Genomic DNA, 14,277 nt, shown 5'->3' with positions numbered 1-14,277 from the left:
ATGATTTAAAGAATAAACTTACAAAGGACACTTAGAAATGTAGCCTTGCAGGCATGTACCTTGTGATAGGGAGGAGCGCAGGAAAAAAGGTAGTATTTCACTGTAACCCCTGGCCTTCTTCTTGACATAAGCGGAGACTGACAGACGCAGGATTATTGTCGGCATGACACAGACCAACATTACTCGCATTAATGATCAAACTCGGAGCACTTCTTATCTACTTTAGCTCTTTGCCACTGGTCCTTTACCACTGTTGTTTTCACATCTGGAAATGTACATATGAACAGTGTGCTGACTGAGAGGCGGGATCACGTTAGCTGTAATGAGGCGATATAGAAGAATCCTTTCTTTTATACGGATTACATATAACGAGATCATTTGTTTTCGACTTCAATTGGTTATTGCACAAGTAGACATATCAAGCTTTATACAGATGTCATAAACCATCATCTATGTTGAGTATTTGCTGAGTTTCCTTTCATTTTAGTGACGTGTTTTTCTGACCACAGTCTGCAGTCTTCAGATGCTTGTAATAACAATGTCTCGTGGGCGTGGTCACATTAAAACTATAACATCAGACTGATAAACTAGACATAGCGTTGGTTTCATACTGATTACTTTATCAAGCAATGTTTGTTTTCAACATGCCTAGCTGCATTTAAAAATAGACACTCAAGCTTTCTAGGAATACATGTTTCGTGTAGGTGTGTTTTGTAGGTGGAGTTTTAGCGCATTTTACTGATGCGCTTCTAAAAGCAGTTCAGAGAGAAAGGAGAGAATACCTACTCTGTTAGTTTTCCTTGTTTTGCAAAAGCACACAAGATTGTTGTTGTGAGTGTACACAACAAAAAGTAGACACCTAACAGATTCGATTGATGTATTGATCTTATCTGTACAATCAAAACTGAAAGTCTAATTTAAGTTTATTTCAGCATATTTTATACCTTCCAATCCATCGCAGCATGAATCAACGTTTGTCCTTTCCTCATCATCCTTCTCATTATTTTTATTAAATTTAATTTTTGAAAATTTAACTTTAAATTGATTTTAACTAATGAATAAGTTAAAACATTGCTTAATATAAGAATGTTTAGTGCATTTGCCTGTCTCTTTAAAACTATTGTCAGGAGCCCCCAAACTAGGTCAGAAGTCACGGAGACCTTCAGTGGAACTGAGGGCTGAGGACTGGGAGCAACTGTTTCTTCTGTTATTTCTATGAGTTAATACTAAAATGGTCTAAAGTGATTTAGCTATTTTTACGGTTAATTCTTTTAAAGTGATTCTACTTTTTTTAAGATAGACTCTGTGTAGTATGGATTTAACTGCCTGAATGTACATAATACCGGTTTATAACCAGTTTTGAGAAAAAAAAAAAAAAAAACGGTTGAGAGTACACAGCCTTGGGGAAGAAACAGATTGTACTCTTAAGTGTGTGTGTTCTATTTGATTGTGGATCCTTTTCACAAGTCTGGAGTCAGCTCTAAATAGTCTAGGGGATGTCTGATGTTTATATGCATAAGATATTGTTCAGAATTGTGAGCACACATCCCACGTAGAATTTTTCCTAGTCTATCTGTGTTTTAACACACTTTATAGGTGTTATAACACATAAACGCCAGCTGACCCAGCCAAGACTCGAACCAGCAACTTTCTTGCTGTGAGGCGAACATGCTACCCACTGTGCCACCGTTGAGCCCATTTTGAAACAATAATTTAAAAAAAAAAATTTTTTTTGCCATAATGACAGTATGGCACTGTGATGGCGCAGTAGGTAGTGCTGTCACCTCACAGCAAGAAGGTCACTGGTTTGAGTCTCGGCTGGGTCAGTTGGCCTTACTGTTTGGAGTTTGCTTTTTCTCGCCATGTTTGCATGGGTGTTCTACGGGTGCTGTGGTTTTCCCCACAAGTCTAAAGACATGCAGTACAAGTGACTTATGCAAGCTAAAATTGTTTGTAGTGTATTTGTGTGAATGAGTGTGTATGGATGTTTCCCAGGGATGGGTCGCAGCTGGAAGGGCATCTGCTATGTGAAATATATGCTGGATAAGTTGGTGGTTCATTCCTCTATATTTTCAAGGAACTAGTATTCAGCTTTATGAGACATTTAAAGACTTAACTACTGGCAAATTATGTTAACTAGGCAAGTTATTGTAATCAGGCAAATCATTGTATAATGATGTTTTTTTCTGTAGATAATCAAAAAATATTGCTCAAGGGGGCTCATAATATTCACATTAAAATAAAAAAGGCCTGTAGTTCTAGTCAAAATAAAACCTTTCTCCAGATGAAAAAATATTATAGCAAATACTATAGAAAAATTCCTTGCACTGTTAAACATCACATGGGAAAAAATCACAGGAGACATTTTTTGACTTCAATAAGTGATATAATTGTAGATTTCGGTATTGTAGGTATTGGGAGTTTTATGCCCTCCATCTATAGGATTTCATGTGGAATTATAATTGCCACAGACACGGAAAAATCAAGACTATTAACAAGCTAAATTTAAACATTTAAAACTGTAAATGCGCAGAAAACAACAAAAAAAGTGCCAGATTTAACACATGAAGTTGATATTGTGCTGAATATTAGCTGTCTGACAAAGTGGCAGAATAGATGTACTTTTTGTAAAGGCTACTCATGTGCAAAATGTCAACTACAGGAATGCAATTTATCATGACATTTTTGTTTGTGTCTAAGAATCACTGCTTATTTTTTGGAACTTCTATAAGGTGATGTCCTCTGAGTATTTGCCTTTAGGTTGGAACACTTGAAATTTCATGCAAGCCTGTTCAAATGTTTAGGTTGCGTCAAACACCACATATCAACATATGGCTTATTCAAAAACAGGGAGGAGTTTAGGCATGGGTCCAAAGGTTACTTTCTGTTTCTGCTCTGTTCAAGTGTATAAAAACGGGAAGCCTGTTTACACTGTCACCATAAGGTTTCTTGCACTGAACTGAATCATGGAGGAGAGCTTCCCTTTTCATTACTCTTTATGGGAATATCTGTTTTCTTGGGTGGGATTGATATTTTTCCTGCTGGATATAGTAATGGACATCTTGACTGTTGTGTCACTTTATCAGCAGGAGAATTATGTGTCTATGGGGCTGATGATCTTTTTTCTACTGGGCTCCTCAGTGCTATTACAGATATTCAGTTGGGTCTGGTACTCTGACTCTCTGCATGAGCTTGAAACTAAGGTGGAGAAATTTGCAAAGAAAAAAAAATTGATCAAACCATTACACTTTCTACAGCTTGGTGTTTACCTCAGGTATGTGACAGATCTGCATTTCAGTTACAACGGTTTTGAAAAAAAGAAGCACACTATATCTTAATTGTAAAAATATATATTCCTGAACAAGAATTCCTGAAATGAATTTCAAAATACTTAAGATCATCTTCAATGGGGTATATGCACAGTAGTGTTTTTCAGCCAACGATAAGCTTATGATGAAAGGTTTATGTGACTATTTTCAAGTTCATAAGGTTCCTTTCACAGCACCAATGTTCTATTGTAATTTAAATGCAATCAATTAAATAGACAATTATTTAGTTGTTCAAGCGTAAAACGCAATGAAAGACATCAGAAGCAGCTGGCTAGCTCCAAAACAATGAAAAAACTGGGGTAAAATAAATATCCATATTTTTAAGACATGGCACAGAAAATGAAATATAATGTGGTGCTTCTTGTCCGGACTGATACTCACTCTAAATCATATCTCAGTCACAAAGTGAAGATCACTGATTTTTAAAGAAATCAGATCTTAAATGTGGTGAATTTGTAATGGCGTGACAGTTCACCAGAAGAGATTGAGCTGAAAATTAAAAGTCTGTGTGCATATAGCCCATTGAATAAGAATAATATGTGTACATCTGAATCTAAAAATAATTTAGAGTCGACTTAAATAATGTCATGTAAATTCTATATTAAAACTCGTAGGTCATGTATTTAAATCTGTTTATTTATTATTTCTCGGGATAGACTTAAAAAGTCTTAAACCTCTTAAGCAAATATTTAGGTATTTAAAAGTGTTAAATCTACAAAAATATTGTGTTGTAGGTCTTAAATCTTTTTTTAAACAGGTCTTATATTTCCATTGTTCATGTATAGCTGCCTAATCTAACCATTAACACAATCATCAACAATCCATCTGAATAAAACTTTTAACTTTTTATTTACAAATAGCATTTAGTTTCTTTTATTATAGTAATATTCGTTTAAATGTTATATATTTATTTATTGCTGAGGATACTGACCTGACCTATATGTATGTTTATTATTAAATTATTATTAAATTTATTAAATTATAATAATTTTTTGAATGGTCAAGTGAAGATCTTTTCCAACTGGAATACAAAAAAAAAAAAAAAAAACCTTTAGCATTTAGCCTTGTATTTAAATTTAATTCATAATGGTCTTAAAAATGTGTAAAAAAAAAAAAAAAAAAAAGTCTTAAATTTAGTGAGATCTACAGAAACCATGTTTTTGTACATTAAAAATATGTTTATGTTACATATAATATAGAATAACAATGCAGATAAAATTATTCAAGTATTTTACACACCCATAATTTCAAAAATACCCTAATAATAGTAACAGTTTGATATTATTAGTTTAAAAAAAAGTCCAGAAAGTAAACTTGTTTTAATGGGTTTAAATGGCATCATTGTTGGCTGTTGTAAAGTGCTCACTACCTTGTTTCACAGGTATACTGGGCTGATGGAGATCTCGACGACGCATTTTATTCGTCAGACTAATACTTTCACCGAGGGTGTAACTGTGTACTTGAGCCATGATCTTCAGATGCTTCGTCTATTTGAGGCGTTTTCTGAAAGTGCTCCGCAGCTAATACTCATGATGACTTTAACTCTACAAAGAGGAGAGTTTGAGATTTTTACAGGTCTGTTTCAAATCCAGATCTTTTTTTCATTAATGTAATATTATATACCACAAATATTTTAATGTCTTTGACAATTCAAACATGAGCTAAAAACACAGAGACAATTGGCTCCACAACCCAGCAGGTGGGAATGCGAGAAAAACTAGCTCTTCTCCTTTCCTTCATTTACATTTTAAGCATCCATGCAACCCCAGTTCACACACCCCCTCTACTGTACTCACACAGAATAGTCATTTTAAAGTGTGAATGTTCTATAATAATCCAAGTGACTTTATCTATCATGTTTGATATCATTTGAAGTGTCTCAGTGTGACTGGTACAATATGGTCCCATTCCCTCAGAAATAGACATAATCAAAACAATAGATATATAACTTCCGGTATCTTTTGAACCACTGTGAAGGGTGTGCCTTTCCTACATTTACATTTAGTCATTTAGTAGACACTTTTATCCAAAGCGACTTACAAATGAGGACAAGGAAGCAATTTACACAAGTACAAGAGCAACAATGAATAAGTGCTGTAGGCAAGTTTCAGGTGTGTAAAGTCTAAGAAGGAAAGCATTAGTAATGTATTATTATTTTTTTTTTGTAGTTAGTTGAGGAGTCAGAGAGGTAGTTGCATATTAGTAAGGAAAGTGGAGAATAAATAGTTGAGTTTTTAGTCGCTTTTTAAAGACAGCGAGTGACTCTGCCATTCTGATGCAGTTAGGGAGTTCATTCCACCAACTGGGCAGATTGAGCGGAGCGCTAGGGAAAGCGTTTTTCTTCCTGCTGGTAGAGAGTTGCAATAGTCCAGTCTGGCAAGAACAAGAGCTTGAACAAGGAGTTGAGCTGCATGTTCAGATAGGAAGGGTCGGATCTTTCTGATGTTGTAGAGTGCGAATCTGCACGATCGAGCAGTTTTAGAGGTGTGGTCAGAGAAGTTTAGTTGGTCATCAATCGTTACTATAGGCAGAAACTCTTCCACTAAATGCAAATGCCTTTTGTTCTTTGACACACCCCTTTCCTCAAGGGGTTTCTTGAATTTACTACTTAAGGGGAAGTTTCTAAATGTTCGGCACAATTCTATAACTAGATCAGCCCATAGTGTGGCGCTCTAATGCTCCATGCTATGTATATTTTGAAGTCAGGTATGCATTTTTTAATCTTTCATTTATCTTTGATCAGATATCAGATTTTTCATTATACCTTTTACAAGATGCTGTTTTATACACATTTCTAACAGGGGGTGGTTTTGTTGTACTGTGCCTTTAAGCCGAGTTCTGCCCGCCTACTGTTTCTACGTGCCTTCCCGTGTGCTTTAATCTCCTCCCTCGCCTGCGTCAGACAACAGACAGACTTAAAAGAAGAAGGTCTCACGTAGCGTTTGTGAGAAATACTACAGTAAGAACTAATCTTTACTAATCAGAATTTGTTGTGAAGTTGCATTGAGTCACACACAATATCGTTACAAAGTTCATGCACACACACACAGAGAGATACACACGCACACCATACCTGACACACACACACACACACACACACAGGCAGACAGACAGACAGAGCGCGCTTAGCACTGTTTTTGTACTCAAATGTGACAGGAAACAGGCTAACCTCCACTGCTGTGTGGATATCTGTTATGCTAATGTACAAAATAAACTTCCACAAACCAGGATTGAAGCGTCTTCTTTTATAATTGTTCTGACACGCGGCTGTGCTGATGACGTAAATCGCTGTAATTAATTACACACGTGCACTGTTTTAAAACAATTTAAACATGTGAAACTTACTCTTAGTCACATTTGATGATGATTGCTGATCCTAGCGAACAGAACAGGGGTCCGTTCTTCGTACCTCGCTTAAATGATCTAAGATTATTTGGCAGATCCTGGATCTTTTAATCTCGATAACTGATCTCTCGCTAATTTGGTTCTTCAAACAAGTTCGCGAATCACATTAGAATGTCTGGATAAACTGATCTGAGATCGCTGTGTGTGTTGTGAAGGACAGATCTATCGATCCTCGAAATCATGATCAGCAATGCAGCGATTGGCTGATGGCACAGCAGCGTAATGACATCATCTGATTAATATTCAATTATCCATGTGAGCAAAATTACATCAAATTAGCAGTAAACGGTTTGTTAAATATGACACGCGATAACCTTCCACATTTTTTGTGAGCTGCAGGCTTTACACTTTCATGTGTCAAGAGTATTCATCATGTATTTCAATGCAAATCAGTGTATTTAGTTTCACATTTAGAAAATATTTCCTTTATTATAGTAGCCGTTTTTTTAATCGGTGTAAAGAATGACTGGATGTTTACAAAAGCATTTTAATATTGGTAAAGTCGTCTGGAACTTTTGTGAAGCATCAAAACACTGGCATATTAACTATCAAAACATGTTAATGACTGCATAAATGTATTATTGCTTTAAAAAAAAGTCACATATTGTGCATTTCTATTATACACAATTTGTACTAAAGCGATCTAAAAAGTTCATATAAATAAGTTTTCTCTTTGCACCACCAGGTGAGTCTTTGTACTTTCATTTCGAGGGTGCAGATTGCATAAGTTTTATTAATATGTATAACTTTATTTATTTTATTAATAACTATAACTTTATATATATAGTTAAAAAATATGTACCATTTTCCCAAGTATATAACTACTACTGTAAGAAAATATCAGAATTCGGAACATACTTTCTGTATTATCTTTGCTTGAACTGAGCCGATCTAATCCTGTTTATTTGAATTGAACCTGTTCCCGATCAGGTTTGACCTAGCAGAACTGTTGCTATGACAACAACTCTCGGATCAGCTTTGAAGAACGAAACGATCCTGAATCGTGTCAAATCGTCAATATCCAAATCCAGCTAACTGAGTAATCCACGTACGAAGAACTGACCCCAGAGCTTTTATTCCCGGTTGCTTTGCGTATGTCTGCCTGGTCTTGTTGACATATACACGTGAGTACCGGAACATGTTAATGAACGCAGCTGTCAATCAATTCGGTGGGCGGGGGGAACGCACTCCTACGTAAAGTTGCGGTCGGTCTGAAAACCTCTCTAATTGGTCCACCGTTTTTATTTTGTTAAATTGAAAAAAAAAAGGACTGGGTGTGTTTATATCACCCCAATATGATGGTCTATATACTATATATACACATATGTTTGTCCCAACCATACTTTCATGCCTTCTTCATTTCAGGGGGCTTTTTCAGTTTATTTATAACAATTTGTTTTTGTAAAATGTTATTATTGTTAGCAGTATTATTTATTATAAAAAACAAGCTTAGATTTGTCCACCTGTCAGGTTTTATTTAGACCATATGGGGCATAGCATGTATATTAGGAAATAACTTTTTTGAACCCACTACGTTATTAATGTTCATTTATTCGTTTGCTGGAAATTAGAACAGAATTCAGAAATAGTTTTGAAACAAATCTTTGCGCTTAACAATCAAATTAATTATTTATAGGCTAATGGATGTCTGTACGTACAAGAAGTTTCCCTATCCACGAGAGTGAAAGCGAAAGTAAACAATGAGGAGGCTCATCTCTCATTCTCGTTGTTTTCTCTTAGATGTTTTCTCTCTAGTGAAGTGTTCAGTTTTTTCCACTCAAAAAGTACGACATGTAAATAACAAATGCGCTATGTTACGACGCAACTGACTCTTAAAGGGAATGGGAGATGGGGCTCTGATTGGTTTATTTTCAAAACACACCTATAACTCATTAAGAAAGTAATTTCAACACTTTTAGACCATGCGCCACGGCGCAAAGCGGATTTTTCCATCCCTATATTAGCAAAAGTGAATTCTGACAAACCCTTAATGCGTTTGTGCCCTTCGCTTTGCACTTTGCGTATGGATCGTCAAAATAGAGCCCTTAATGTTATTATCTCTAGTAGATTACATTAAATCCATAACACCACAAGCCACTGTAGAGGTTAGTAATGGACTAAAACATAGTAGACGGAGCAGCGTGGCACGCTATACGATGTTCTTAGAGCTCAAACTAACACATTGGCATTAATTCAAGTATACTTAGACTGTTAAAGGCCAATAATGGGTTTTCTATTTAGAACAACAAAGTAATGTTGAGACCAATCAAATGTGGGTAGGCCTTCATCTCTAAACTTATAATACTACTTACATCATATGGTGATTACTCAAAGTTACTAATAAATTAAATTGGTTCTATAGTAATGATCAGAGGTGGGTAGAGTATCCAAAATCTGTACTCAAGTAAGAGTACAAGTACTTGCCGAAAATTTTACTCAAGTATAAATAAAAGTAACAATCGTAAAAGTAAGAGTAAGAGTAAAAAATTACCTTATGAAAAAATTACTTAAGTAATTAGTTACTTAGTTACTTTTAATTATATATATACATATATATATATATATATATATATATATATATATATATATATATATATATATATATATATATATATATATATATATAGGTTGATGCGGTGGCGCAGTAGGTAGTGCTGTCGCCTCACAGCAAGAAGGTTGCTGGTTTGAGCCTCAACTGGGTCAGTTGGCGTGTCCGTGAGTGTGTGTGTGAATGTGTGTTTGGATGTTTCCCAGAGATGGGTTACGGCTGGAAGGGCATCTTCTGGATAAAAACTTGCAGGATAAGTTTGCGGTTCATTCTGCTGTGGCGACCCCGGAATAATAAAGGGACTAGGCTGACAAGAAAATGAATTAATGAATGAATGAATGATTATATACATATACATATATATATATATATATATATATATATATATATATATATATATATATATATAAACATATAAACACCATTTTATGATTTTATGTTAAAAATAACGTTTAAATGTTATATGTTTAATGATTAACAGCCTGACTGAGTAATATTCATTCATTTTCTTTTATCGGCTTAGTCCCTTGTTAATCCGGGGTCGCCACAGCGGAATGAATCGCCAACTTATCCAGCACATTTTTACGCAGAGGATGCCCTTCCAGTCGCAACCCATGTCTGGGAATATGAATGACTAAAATTTACTGGGATAATCTGTTATTCCATTAAACAGCTACTTGGTTATCTCAAAGCAGACCCGTAGCCAGCCTTTTATAAGGGGTCTTTTTCTCAAAATGTTGAACTTTTTGCAGTTATTCACCTAATTTACAATGTATGAGATTTAAATACTGTATTTTAGTGACATTTTAAGCACTATTTTAGCTGGATTAGCCTGTTAGGTCATCATTATAATGACACATTTAATGTACCAAAATATTTTCTAAAGATTTAGAATAAAGAAAGATAATTAAATACTTATTTTTAAAATACAAATGTATTAGATCAAAAATCATTAGAAAAAATAGGAATCTGTTAAGGTTTTAAATTAAAAACTGTAGCTTTAGCCTACAACCTGGCCAGAACATTTAACTGTCCTCAGTCAGAATTTGACTATTTAAATAATAAAAAAATAAAACATAATAATAATAAAATAGCTTCACATTTTTTTCTAGCCTCTCTTGTAAAAAAGTACATTTGATTTGATTGAAAATTCATGGATAACAAAAATAGCCGAATTAGTTTTCAAATTAATTTTAATATAGCATTTTGCTTGGTCTTAAAGCCTTTTTTAGAGTATTAATTTTACTATTTACGATGACATAGCAGTCAAAATAAGACAAATGAGCACATGTATGGGACAAATTCTGGATCTTTGTCATTGAGGGGTGAGTTTTTCCAACCACCCGAACCCCTCTGGCTATGGGCCTGCATAGTTACCATGAATAAGGTTCAAATTGGAATAATTTTGACACTTACCACCACTTTTTTTCAGCTTGGAGCTGGAATTTATGTATATGCTGTTATGTCAGTTGATGTACAGCATGCATCGCATTGTCAGACTATTCTTGTTGACGGCTTGGAGTGAAAACAGACTGAACTTGAGGCCGGGTGACCTGGTCCGATAAAATCACTACACAGACAGCATGATCGTCCTTCTCGGAACCGCAAATGGCCATGGCGTGGCTGCAATATAACTCGCACGTCTCCCTCGTCAGCCATCATTCAACACACAGGCGCAAAACATATGGATCTTTTTTTATTATCATTTGACAGTAATGGAGGAACGCCGCGAAATGTAACGAAGTAAGAGTACTGATTTTTCTCTAATAATTTACTTGAGTAAAAGTACTCATATTTAAATGTACTCAAAAAGTACACTTTACCCAACAATTTTACTCAAGTGAATGTAACGAAGTAAATGTAACTCGTTACTACCCACCTCTGGTAATGATTATGGTATGATTAAACAGTTTTGCTTTGATTTATTAGATAGCAGATCTATTGTCATGGTCAGGTGAGGGGGAAAAGGAGCGAGGACCTAATTGCAGATAATTAAGGATTTATTATAAAATACAAATAAAACAAAAAAGCAAAAGCAAACTACCCCGAGGGGGAAAACATGAATAAAAGGCAAAAACAAACTTGATCTAGTCCCACCCTCCTTGTTAACCCATTATTAGTTAATTATGTTCATCTGTTTGTGTGTTAATTTAGTCCTCCATATAATCCCCTTATGTCTGTTGTTCTGTGCCAGTTTGTCGTCAATATTTCTGTCTTGTTGTTTCCAGTCCTGCTTTGTCCTGCCAGCCCTGTACAATAAACGGTAGAGCGCATGACACAGAGAGACAACACAAGCCATGTGCTCACATAAAACGAGACTAGAACAGGCAGCCAATGAGAGCTCATTAACTGCATGTCCATGACATCACAAGCACGCGGTACATGTAAACATATATCACGTGCTAAACAACACCAACAGAAGACTGAACGCAAGACACGAGCACAATGAATAAAAGCACTCACCGTGCACTCACACACGCAGCATGCATGTTTCATTCCAGCGTCGACCAAAACCGAAACCAACTGGACTGAGACGCTGGGAATAAAACACCACGCTGCAGACAGACAAAAACACAAACATGAGTACAAGAGCACGCGCGTCCGAGGCAGGCAGAGCCTGCGCGGCCGCATCAAGCGGGAGCGCGCATGCCCTGCGCACACCCACGATGGCGCACGCACACACAGAGACACACCCAATGACAGAAACAGGACAAGACAGGGCCAGTGTCCAGATTCGGCCACCAAAACAAGAATTCACAAGACTAGAGTGGCAGAACCCTGACATCTATGGGGACCACACAAAAAATATTCTAATCTGAAGAAGCAGGGTTCAGCCTTTTTAGAATTATGGTGAGTCACCTCTGTTTAATGACCAAGACTGACATGCTTAAGCTTAAGAGATTGTATACTCGGCCGGTACAAGACCCGGGATGTTATAGGAATCCAAATAAACGAGAATAATATAAAATAATCAATGGAACAGAATATTCAATCATAATCTAAAGTAATATTAAAAGAAACATAATAATCTTATCAATGTTTTATAAGTGATGTCAGATAAAACGAGGATGAATATATTAATAGTCTAAACCACCTCAAACTAAAATTGGAGTCAGATTTGAGTTAAAATTAAAGTAAATCAACATTGTGCACTAGAAAGACCGAACATGCAGAGAACTTCTGTCCACCAGTAGACAATGTCTTTGGACTAACTGGCTGGACCCCACATCCTCAGGTGTTTATCCTCAGATTGAGATTAAAAAAAAATTTAAAGACTGTTGAACACCAGCAGCCATTGACATCTACAGACACCTAAAAATACAATGGATATTCATTCTGTACCTATATGTTCAGCAGAAGAAAGAAAGTCAGATGGGTTTGGATCAGGTAGAGGCTGAGTAAATGATGACAGAAATTAAATCTCTTGTGAATTATCTCTTTAACTGCTTTACTTGTGAATTCAGAAGAATGGCCCACTTGCTTGTGTGATATTGTTAATAACCTGCAATGGTCTTTTCATCTCAGGTTTGAAACTCCTCTCATCAGTGGCCTCAATTGCCAGTACTGTTACCACGTACCACCGCGGCATGCGTGCTTTTCTTGAAGATAAACACAAGATGAGATGGACCTCGACTGCTTTCTACTTCCTGTGGAACTTTCTGCTGATGATTCCCCGTGTGGCCGCTCTGGCGCTCTTCTCCAGTGTATTTCCGTGCTACATCACTGCTCATTTTCTATCTTCGTGGATGGTGCTGGTTTTGGTGGCCTGGAGCCAGAAAACAGATCTAATGAAAAGACATTGGGAATGGCTTTACAGAGCTACTGTTGGACTCATCTGGTACTTCAGCTGGTTTAACGTGTCTGAAGGAAGTATAAAATTAAAGAGTGTCGTTTATTATAGTCTCATGGGTTTGGACACGATTATGCTACTGGGCTTCTGGTGCTGGAAGGTGGTTGAGTATGCAGACTGTTGGAGTATGTTAAATCCTTATATAGTGGTTCCAACACTACTGGGTTTGTATGTGATTGGAATTCTAGTGGAAATAATATACTACAGATGGTTTCATCCTACCTGTGACAAAAACAAAATAGCTGAACCCATTACAGCAATTTCAGACAATGCAGGGTCGCCTGCAATTACAGATGAAGGTCCTTCTCCACCTGTCACTGGAGCTGTCAAGAGAAGCAGGACTTTGGCTGCTAATTTCTTCTAGTTAAACATTTTATTTCCCTTCACACATCTTTCCAACATCACTCATTCTTTTCCCAAATCTATAATAATGTATAACACAGAAAATTCCTTTTTTTTTATAATTTTTTTTTTTTTATTACAAAAAACATTTAGCTAAAAAAGTATTTTAGATCATTTAAACATGATGGTCTCACCTTTGTGTTTTTTAAATACCATGTACTTGTATAAAAAAAGATGAACTATTATGTTGTTTTGCAAAACATTTTGTTATTGTTGTTTAGATATGATATGGTTAGTGTTAGAACAGATTTGGAGAATTATGTGTATTTGCTTCAGCAGTGTAGTTACAGATGTATTCCAGATCTTGAGCCAAGTGTGCCATTGTCAAAACCTTAAACACAATAAACATTTCACATAAAAATTCAGATTATGGACCTCTTGTTGTCCAGCTTTATGATCATGAGTTGTTACTGAAAGTTCACAATTTGAGCTAACACAACTTTGTCAAAAGCATGTTTGTCACATTCAGGGGTAACATTATTCACACTTTTTTTTTCAACACAACTCAAAATATTTTCAAAAGTTGTCATAATAAATGATTCAATGCATAACACCCCAATAAATTGATGCTCATACTTTGAGCTGCCGCTTTGGATTGTAAACTGCAAACCAGCCTTTTAATGCAATTTAATTGTCCTATCATTTTAAAAGTAAAGCGTTAGAACTATTAACAATACTTAACAATAATTGGTTTAGTATCAACTTTTTACAAAATAGTACAAAATTTTTTTTTTTACAAAAAT

The 14,277-nt window shown here is 35.7% G+C and overlaps 1 protein-coding gene across 1 annotated transcript; it reads left to right on the top strand.

The window, feature by feature from the left end:
• The first annotated feature begins 1,074 nt into the window (after positions 1-1,074).
• Positions 1,075-13,899, top strand: xkr8.2 (XK related 8, tandem duplicate 2). Its single transcript, XM_087295808.1, has 3 exons — positions 1,075-3,274; positions 4,711-4,904; positions 12,808-13,899. Exons 1-3 carry the CDS (start codon positions 2,967-2,969, stop codon positions 13,494-13,496), a joined length of 1,191 nt encoding a protein of 396 aa, XP_087151934.1. The 5' UTR covers positions 1,075-2,966; the 3' UTR covers positions 13,497-13,899.
• The last annotated feature ends 378 nt before the right edge of the window (positions 13,900-14,277 follow it).

This window comes from Danio rerio, chromosome 19 (genome assembly GCF_052040795.2).
Source record: "Danio rerio strain M-AB ecotype USA chromosome 19, GRCz13ab, whole genome shotgun sequence".
Lineage (NCBI taxonomy): Eukaryota > Metazoa > Chordata > Actinopteri > Cypriniformes > Danionidae > Danio > Danio rerio.
This window is presented reverse-complemented; position numbering and strand designations above follow the sequence as displayed.

What these genes read in the sequence shown, in the direction of transcription:
- xkr8.2 (XM_087295808.1), top strand. Translation starts at nt 2,967, where the DNA reads ATGGAGGAGAGCTTCCCTTTTCATTACTCTTTATGGGAATATCTGTTT. An exon ending in CAGCTTGGTGTTTACCTCAG is followed by an intron (nt 3,275 to 4,710) that starts GTATGTGACAGA and finishes CTTGTTTCACAG; the next exon opens with GTATACTGGGCTGATGGAGA. An exon ending in AGAGTTTGAGATTTTTACAG is followed by an intron (nt 4,905 to 12,807) that starts GTCTGTTTCAAA and finishes TTTTCATCTCAG; the next exon opens with GTTTGAAACTCCTCTCATCA.